This window comes from Echinococcus granulosus, assembly GCF_000524195.1.
Source record: "Echinococcus granulosus chromosome Unknown EG_S00010, whole genome shotgun sequence".
Lineage (NCBI taxonomy): Eukaryota > Metazoa > Platyhelminthes > Cestoda > Cyclophyllidea > Taeniidae > Echinococcus > Echinococcus granulosus.
The window spans coordinates 326,544-336,059 of NW_020170390.1; the positions used below are offsets into that span (position 1 = coordinate 326,544).

The window sequence follows — 9,516 nt, forward strand, 5'->3', positions numbered from 1 at the left end:
GAGTATTTTGTCTTTTTTCGTCTTCAGGAAGTCTCGGGACGCTACACTTATGTACTGCCTACTAGGAAGCTTATCTACGAAGTAGCGTAACTCTGGCCAAACGTTTAATGACACTAGAAGCACCATAGCAAATCTAATACCAGAGATTTTCAGTCCTCACAGGTTACACTTTTGCTCTGCGGTTTGGTAAGTAGGCCAAGCTGATAGCCTCCTAACTCTTCTGTACCCTAGGAACACTCAGGACGCCACTAACAACAGCGACCATGCTCGCGACATTATTAAGTGAAAAAATAGATGAGGGTTCTATGAGCATTTAAAGTCTTCCCAAAAAAAGCCTAAACTAATTGAATCTACTGCCAGTATTTAGTTTTGGTTTTTAATGATTTTAATAATTTGTTTCACTACAAGGTTACACTCCTGTGCACGAAGTATAGCACCCTAGTCATGCTCCAAACCCCCTAGCCCTGTTTATCTAGGTAGTAAATCCTTCTTTGATATAGGATGACAAATTTCAATTTAAAATAGTGAACATCATAGCAGGAGAAACGCTTACACGCCAGGATGACTGTTAGTGTAACAAAAATCGCCTTTAATAGTAGCAAACTTAACTAAATTTATTATTTTTAATGGGCCTTTCTCAGCCGAATATTTAACCTAATTGACGTGTGTTTTAATTGTTTTAGCCAGACGTGCATAGCTTGCAATTGACCTTGTAAATGAGTGCGCTGGTTTCTGCAAATATTCAAAGACTGGTCAGACTCTCTACTCGTCATTCTATTTTTAACCCCGTTTCAAAACCACCAAACTGTCTACATGCAATTCCTAGCTCATGCTTCGGTAATAATTCCTCTTCAAAACCGCAATCAAGAATTGTCACCATTCCCAACATTTTGACGTCCTTACGTATTGGTGCGACTCCCTCGATTTTTTTCCTTATTCTAAGACAGGATCTTTCATCAGCTGCTATACTAGCTGCAGTTATTGGATTAACTGATGCAGTACGCACTTTCACATGCATAGAGTCATCGTCTGATTTAGGCTGATGGTTATATTGCTCGCCGTTTTCCATCACAACAATCCGTTACGGGTTCCTACCTGGACCCCCTAGCTGACAAGCTCTTCATTTCTTTGCTTTCTGTGGCCATGGCGTACACGAACCTACTCCCCGGTAGTTTCACCGCCTAAATAACTTTGCAGTAAGTCTGGTAGCCCTATTTCTAATGCGTGATGCACTTCTCCTCACTGGCGCCTCCTACCTGCGTTTTGTCTCGTTGGGTCACCCGGTATGTGCCCCAGCCCCTGTAATACTCTAGCGTTCCCTGCTAGGTCTGGTATTCCCACAGGAAGCAGTAATTGAAATGAAGCCCATTAATTCAAGCAAGGTTTGTCGTTTTAATAATGCCAGACTTCCTACGAGTCTAGTGGAACACCGCTGTTCAAATAACGGCGGTATTTTCCAGTCTGATGGCCCCCGTTCTTGGTTTGCAAGATAGCCTGGCACTCCCCGCCCTATGGTATGTTAAACTCTCATCCACACTCTTTCAGGTTAACGGCCGCAAGCACAACCATTTACTCGGGCTTCGGGTATGCACAAAGCTTCCCAAGTTTCTTTCAGGAGGCTCTCAGAATTTCGGCTTCCAAGAAGAGGGAGAAGCGGTAGACATTTGAGGCAATTTTGAAAGATAATACAGTATTCACGTATGCATTCTTCCACTTTTCGCAGCATTTTCGGCGCTTCTTTCCATTGGGTGTTTTGGCGGTGGCTTCTAGAGCTGGGGTTGGTACAGCGACGCTCTATTCAAACAACAAGGGCGCGTTGGTTTTCATAAGAGTGAGCACTGCTGACTGTGGGGACGGCAACCAGATAGAAGCCCCCTGCGGAAGGAGAGGTGGAGGCAGAGGACACGGGTGGCTGCGGCAGAGGTGGGGTGTGGTGGTGGTTCAGCAGCAGCGATGAAAGCGGCAGTGTCCTACTAAGGTAGATATAGTCGTCGCTGAGGCGCCGTCTACGCTGCCGCGTCCGATCGGAGTGTGCAACAGTGTGAGGCGATGTGCGCGTCTGCCGTTGTTGGGCAAGCGTTTCGGTGACTGTTTCTAAATCTAAAATAATAGGACTACTCTACCATCTATCACGGTCTAGCCCCCACTGATATTCAAAACGCATAACTTTGAAGGATACTATTCGAGTTGTGACTTGTAGTTACCTAATAACATCGGTGTTTCCAAAGAGGGGACCGTCTCAGATACAATAGAGGGTTTCCAAGTTTCACGATCCTATAAGACGAAAGAAAACTCGGACTAACATTTGCACAAAGAGCTGAGTGTTTGGTTTTAGTGAGTATTTAGATAACAATAGAGCGCCTGTTGCAAGTAATGACGAGAAACTCGGTTTTTATAAGCCTGACAAGCATAACAACCTCAAATAGTAACTTGAATGGATAGTTCAGCCAGGCGAGTGCTTCACAGATTGAAAAGAAAATAGGGTTTTACTAGGAAACGAGCTCAATGCAATAGGCGCTTGCAAGTGCTGTCCATTTTTTTTCTGGACATTAGTTAAAGTTACTCGTCTACCACTTTTAAATCTACCGAAAAGAACTGTCAAATACTTTGCGCTAGATACCATAAATAAAAACTAAACCATAAGTAAGACGATAACAGTAGCTTCCATGTCAAGAGGGGAATATAGTGAATAGAGATTTGTACGCACCATATTTGGCTTATAAGTGCATGTAGTGGCACTGGTAGGAATCACCCGTGCCAGGGTGTTCACGTGTTCACTCAAGAGAGTGTGAAGAAAACGAGAACCTTTGCACTTGAAAATAAATACCCCGGCTGAAGAGAAGAGTAAACACTAATGTAGGGTACTACTTAAATAGCAGAACGTAAAGGAATATGTTTCATTATATTCAAATCGGTGAAGGAAACTAGATGTGAAGACGAATTAAAGTTGGTAGAAGTGACAACTTGATGCCGAAAAACTTACCCACACAGGAATAAAATCAAGTAATTAATAGGAAAATATGGACAAAATCATGGGAACAAAAACCAAAAAAGCGCATAAAATGACAAGGAGTCCAACGCACACACAGCACATCGACGGCCTGCTTCAAAGGCAAACAGGTGTTTGCAGTAGCCATAACCGCGTAGACCAACAATAGGCCATCTCGCAACTTTGGTAATATTATGTTCGGAATACCGGTAAAGTAAGTCATAATAGGTGAGCTCCAACTTCCCATTCGACACCTGCCAACCGGTTTCATTCAAGAGACGAGCTTTACATGAGCAATAAATTTGTGGCTGCAGAGAAGGCGCGATTCCTTGATGACGACAGGAGGGACCACCTGTACATTCGGAGAGATCATAATCTCCATCTAGAACGGGACATCCATCGTCAAGGCTGCAAGAATTCGCGGCAATGTAACTGTGTCTGGTACCCATTTTTTACCGCATGCACATGGCTTAAGGGCGGTTAAGACGTCACGACCTTGGATGCAAGCATTTGTAGCATGGACATCTCCATTATTTGTTACGTAATATAATGTCTTAATTAAATGGTCCAATGAATATTACTGATAGAATTAGTGAGGATCAAAGCTACTAAAGCTCGCCGTATCGGCATCGACGTTACCTAAGAAATACTCAGAAATATGTTTGTATGAGCTATGGTCGGATCTGAAAAAAACGTAAAATAGTACATATTTTTGGCAAGGTATAAACTTGGTTAAAACAACGCTGAGTGGACGTTGGCCAAGTAGCAGCATGGACATATTTTACTTTTCCGTTTATTAGGGCACCATGCGATTGAATGAGTTTAAAGTCCGTGCGAAAATAGCCAATCTTGGGACAGAATGGGCAAAAACGGTGCTTCGTGTGCTTATACCTGTCATACCTCAAACTCTACCCATTAGTTATAAATAAAGTTTACTAATGGGGCATATTCATTTCTAGATGTCATATTTATTTGAAATATTTTCGTTGATTACGTGGGTCGCACAATAAAACAATTGTGTGACCTTCAAGCGGTTTTGCCGCTGCTATTTCCCTTGGTGGGTTTGTTTGCCTACATTAAGAATGGCTTTACCTACCGATATATGAGTGAACAGCATCAATATACTATCCACATTTTACCATGAACAAGTTAGAAAATGTGCTTACTGCCCTTGGGTGGACGCTCAGCTCTCTTGAAAGGGTACGTCATATTTTGTGGGCGCAGATCACTAACTCAAGCTTAGGCACGCCTTGTTATAAGTTTAGTTGCTGTATTTTCATCGTGGACTTGCAGTGAGATGTGCAGTATTATCATGATTTTGGCGTCATCTGTATTTAAGTAGGTTAAACTCCTGCTTCTTCTTAATTCTCATATTGACTTTTACCTACCAGTATACTCTTGAGGTAATTTCCTGTTCGTTGTCTTGCACGCGATTTGCTCCTTGAATTGGCGTTTTCCAGTGCACCAATTTTTATTTTATTTGTTTTTCTTTACACTAGGCGTCTGATTCTCAGATTTGTCCCTTGGATAAAGGTCACCTAGTGCCCCGTGACCGCCTGGATGCTCATCTTGATAAATGTCGCTTACGGCAAAGAGGATATTCAAGGAAGGAAGTTGTAAACATTGTCGACTCTTTAACGGTTATTCTTATCATCACTGCTTCTCCGAACAGCCTTTTTTCGACTTTAGATACACACCTGTGCTTGTTGTTATGGGATGTCATTTGCAATTTCTAATCATTGATAGCAAATATTCGTTTGTGAGACCAACGTCCACTAGATACGATTCCTAATGTTCCGTCCTTTTAATCAAGCCCAAGTTTACCCATTTTGCCTCATATTTTGGATTTGCATTTGGGATTGTATGTGCCTTTGTTAACAGGTCCTGTTTTGTGGTCCCCTTGCGATTTTCACGTGGTAGAATAACGTGCATGAAGTGTTAAAGTGCTACTTTGAGTATCATGATATTGTGCCTTCATCTATCTTTTGCATTCCGAATAGTAATCTAACCAGCCGTTTTTCCACCTAGTATCACCACGTGGAAATGGTTTTTGAAATTGTACTGAAACCGTTTAAGTATGCATTTTGTTTGCAGGAGGCACTATGGAAATATGATGATAAAGAAATTCGAAAATTTTCTGATGCGGGTGGACAGTCAAACAAGTCCTTGAACTTATCCATACCTACCATACTTAACCAACCTGAGAAGCAACCCACTCTCGGATTTCATAAACCAGGTCGGGTTCTTCTCCGACGTGTCAACACTTTTATTAATGCTTCATGCATTCCTCTCTTCTATGAAACCTGTTGTTGTTCATTTAAATAAGACGCTCTTATAAAAGAATAGTGAGATCTAGAGGTAAAGATTTGCGTCTTAAGTTGGTTCAAATGTTAGAAGAGCGTGTAATACTGAACGTGCACACGTACGACTTCCAAAGAGTGTCTGTTTCCTTACTTTTTTAATGTGAGCGTTAATCGCACTGATGGATATTTCCACGGTTGATTTGCCCTATTAAAAGCGCATCTGTTGAAAGAGTACCCATAAATGGCCCTTTACATAGGTGGTTGCATCATGGTGTTCTGAGAATTGCCACTTGCTTCTGGTGTACCATGTTATATCGTCTAGGAATTCATGATCCTCCATTGCCACGCCCTATCGAAATAAAAGACATTAAATCTGCGTAATGTACTATGAATTCCAACTGTAGTTAGTGCGTAATTGCTTCGCTCTGTCAATATTGGTATAATCCTCGATGCTAGGCTGTAGAAAATGTGGAGATCGGTTTGTTTTATTTTTTTTTTAGTCTAAAAAAGTTGGGCGAATCGGTTCGCAACTTGATAAGCAAACTGGTGCTTTTAAACAAAATTAAATAGCTTTCGAATATTGCCTTTAATGCCAGGTCATGAAAAGGGAGGTGTGTCCGTTCAAGAGTTGGCCTTCGTGAGGGACCTCAAACGGCGAAGGCAGAGCTACCGCGGAATTCACACCGCAAAAAAGTCTTACATTGAAGTGAGCGAATTCTTTCTTTATATGGACGGCTTTCTTTATTCCTTACCAATGTTACTGCCTTCATGTGTACCACATGCTTGTATTTCTTACTTTGCGGTTTTTTGTGGTTAAGGTTCTGCGCGAAGTCATAGAACATCACGCTGCGCTTTTGAACCATTCTGCAAATCCAGATCAGTGAGTACACTACTGTTCGCGTCGAGTACTTCGGAAGTAGTGCACTATTCGCACACTCATATTAAACACTCTTTGATATGCAGAAGGCTTAATTGATATTTATGGCTTGATGACATTGTATTGAGCATTCCTCTTTATGTCATTGCGGAGACGTGGAAGGCTTTGATAAACGCTTTTTGCCTCCTCTGTCCCCTTTCTGTTTTAAGAGGCATTCACTTTGGTTATTTTTAAAAATCGCATGCAATGCTTCTACACAAAGTAATTTTGCGTATTTTTAATTACGATTAATTGTTTTCTGTGTAAATGCAATGAAACGTTTTTCTTAGTCGCGTGGTACTTAATCACCTTAATTTCTTCGTTGATTTTAAACACGTACTGGACGTTTTAAAGTCCCTCTAGCTCTATAAACTCTTAAGAGCACAGCGCCATTCTAGATTTTGACTTAAAGATGGATCGCAGCAAAACTATGCGTGTAATTTTCACCGTTTACCTGCCTTTTATGGCTTTGAATCTGACTTTATGACTTGGAGTTAACGGGACCATTTAGGTTCACACAAGTCGTTAATTCACGTGAATCAAACCAATTCGCCAGAAAGACGGCTTCGAGTTTAAAAGAAACCATTTCAACATTTGATGTCGTAAACGTTCCCGTTTCGGCTATGACATGAAACCTCGCCAATGAGGACTAAGACAGAACCAAATGAAGGGGGTAGGAATGAGACAAATGTTGGTATTTTCAAGCCAATTTAAACTTGTACAATGCTCCAATTTAGTAATCGGGGCTCTTCGTTTATCCTTTCTCCCTATAAAATCGCGTAGTACATCATTCACGCACAGAAAAATGTCTCAATTGGGGAAATCGTAAAACCTTGACGAAGGGGTGGAGTCTGATGTTAATACATCCTGTTCCTCTAAATGATAACCACTTTTTTTGTCATTAAACAACCATAATATACATAGTTTATATGGTAATAGGTAGTTCTATAGTTGGAAGATGAAGGAACGATGGGGGCAGATGTGGCTGTTTTTTGCTTCTAGAAGTAAAACGTCCAAAGGTGGAGCTCACGTGTTTTCATCTCGATGAAAAGATTTTTGACCCCAGTAGACATGCTCTTAGCAAACAGAATACTTAAAGAAGCTTTTATGGCTACTTAACTTTTACTATCAAAAAACGTACGAACTTAGTTAGCTGCCTTATGGTATCCAGCGCTCGAATGTGGTCATGCTTATGTAAGTATTCACTCTGAATCAGTAATACATTTAGTTTCATTCTTTGGATTTGAACCACCTATGTGACCTTTCTGTTTAGAGTCCGAAACAGTCTCATAGTATTTGTTTGCAACTGCTCCTCGATTGAACTTGTTCGAACCGTTTAAAATGGCATGTGTCCTACTTCTATACATGTAGAAATTTCTACCTTCTTCATAAACGCTTTAATACTTTTCTAGGCAGAAAAGCTGGGTTTGGGTCCTTTTGAATATTTTCAGTTCAAAATTTCCAAACAACAATCCATAAATCATAACGCCATATCCTATCTCCCCAAATATCGCAATCTTCTTGCCGGAATGTTCTATTGTAATATGAGACGGACAAGTTACAAAGAATGGTTATTCTCAGACAAATTAAACCCTACACCTACTTTTCTTGTTTTAAGCTCAACCAACCTTAGTGCAACTCGATTTAATAAGGTGTGTGTTGCATATTTGTGATACTAGTATGGGGAAATTATTTTTTTCAAAAAAGTCAGCGGCTACTTGTGCACTAGTCATTTGCATAGTGATATTGGGGTCAACCAGACGTTTGTCTGGCATCAATTTGTTTTTTTTTTTTTTGATTGAGATTCCTCTGATTCGTCTTTGAGACATCTAAAGAGGATCCATAAATAATTTTTAGGCTTATTCGGGCCTCGTGAAAATATTAGTCAGAGACGCCACTTGTTTCGACTGGTGGCTTTTTAGCCGCTACCCTTTCGTCGCGTTGTACTTAATTCCCCAGTTTTGTTGCCTTTGTCGCCCCTGAGCAATCAAAGATCAAAAAAGGAACTAAATCCCTTTATTTTTGCATTATGCTAGGAATCTACCTTATCCTTATCGGGAGGACGCACAAGATGTGAAATTGAGAAAAACCCCCGATAGGCAGTGCAGGTGATTTAAAGGTTTTTGAGAACTTCATTTATTTACCTCTATTTTCCTTTCGTTCTGTTCCTTTTTTTTCGTTTCTTAAGACGGTCAAATCAGTTTTCATATTCTTGCTCAAATTCGATGCGCACATCAGAGCGCCACCACAGGTATGCTCCCGTTGTACTTCTTTAAACTTATTATTTGATTTTGTAATTGCTTTTGTGAAACATGACGGATTGTCTTTCTATTTTGTGCAGCCCTCAAAAACTTGTAAAGTTTTTTTTGACACATTGTAGTGTTCACGAATTTCGATTCGATTTAATGTTATGTAAGGCAGTGGGAGTTAAACTAGCACGTCGGTAAATAAATAAATCTCACGCTATGCGATCGTTCCTTGCCAATTTAATAGTTCCAAATTTAAACATTTCTCTCACCATCTCAAGCCGAGGGGAACAGATCCACCGATATTCTCCGCACCGCTCCTCTCGTCACGGAGAACAAAACCGATCAGGTGACAGGAGGCGCTGGCGTTAGGCAACTGCACCATTCTGCTACTGTCGTTCTCGCTGCTTGTTGGTTTAGTAAACGTCTGTGTTCATGTAAATACATACACCTGTCTGCTTGTCACATCTGTATGGTCTCCTTCCTACTGCCTCTGCGCTTAAGCCCTTATTACTTTTGCAGTAAGAGCTCTGCCATTGCACTGATTCTTGAATTGTGACCAACTTTCTTCCAGTTGCTAAAATGCCCTAGAAGTTGCTTGTACCTCTCACGTCTCCTCCTATTCGCCACACAGATTTTTGCATTGGCCAACCATTGGCGAATCACAATTCCCTTTCACTATCAGCCTGTTCCACTCAATACATTAAAATGAGTCCATCTCCATCGTTAGCGGACACTGCTTTGACGTTTTTTCGTTCAGTTGCTATCGTTTACCGACTCCTTTTGCTTTTCAAACGTCGATGCAATTGAACAGGCACAAATTCATGGGAATTCTGATCTGGTATCTAAATTACCAGTCGTTTTCGCTTGCGTTTAAGTGGCAAAGTTCGTTGCCTGGAGCGCTTCTACTGCTGTCACTAGATTGCTTAACACTAACAAGGTTTCAGGGCGTGTGCTTCACGGCTCTTCCTCATCATTTTATATCACGGGCCAGAGAACAGCACGTGTGGAAAGGTGTATTCGAGCGGTTAAGCACCATCCCCGTTTTTCCACTTGGCTTGC

At 41.0% G+C, this 9,516-nt stretch overlaps 3 protein-coding genes across 3 annotated transcripts; 2 read left to right on the forward strand and 1 right to left on the reverse strand. All coding sequences in view use genetic code 11, as the record gives it.

Moving 5' to 3' along the window:
• Positions 1–716: 716 nt before the first annotated feature.
• On the forward strand, positions 717–1,660 carry EGR_02238 (Cardiolipin synthase; the record flags this gene model as incomplete). The annotated part of the gene is made up of 5 exons (XM_024491487.1): positions 717–998; positions 1,039–1,168; positions 1,198–1,283; positions 1,423–1,514; positions 1,546–1,660. 5 exons carry the CDS (start codon positions 717–719, stop codon positions 1,658–1,660), a joined length of 705 nt encoding a protein of 234 aa, XP_024353993.1.
• A 138-nt stretch (positions 1,661–1,798) lies between these two features.
• EGR_02239 (Fibroblast growth factor receptor substrate) lies at positions 1,799–3,438 on the reverse strand (the record flags this gene model as incomplete). The annotated part of the gene is made up of 4 exons (XM_024491488.1): positions 1,799–2,094; positions 2,205–2,274; positions 2,708–2,832; positions 3,084–3,438. 4 exons carry the CDS (start codon positions 3,436–3,438, stop codon positions 1,799–1,801), a joined length of 846 nt encoding a protein of 281 aa, XP_024353994.1.
• Positions 3,439–4,129: 691 nt separating this feature from the next.
• EGR_02240 (U11/U12 small nuclear ribonucleoprotein) lies at positions 4,130–9,013 on the forward strand (the record flags this gene model as incomplete). The annotated part of the gene is made up of 8 exons (XM_024491489.1): positions 4,130–4,189; positions 4,489–4,629; positions 5,084–5,225; positions 5,889–5,998; positions 6,111–6,172; positions 8,245–8,316; positions 8,410–8,459; positions 8,736–9,013. The coding sequence occupies 8 exons, from the start codon at positions 4,130–4,132 to the stop codon at positions 9,011–9,013; spliced, it is 915 nt and encodes a 304-aa protein (XP_024353995.1).
• Positions 9,014–9,516: the final 503 nt, after the last annotated feature.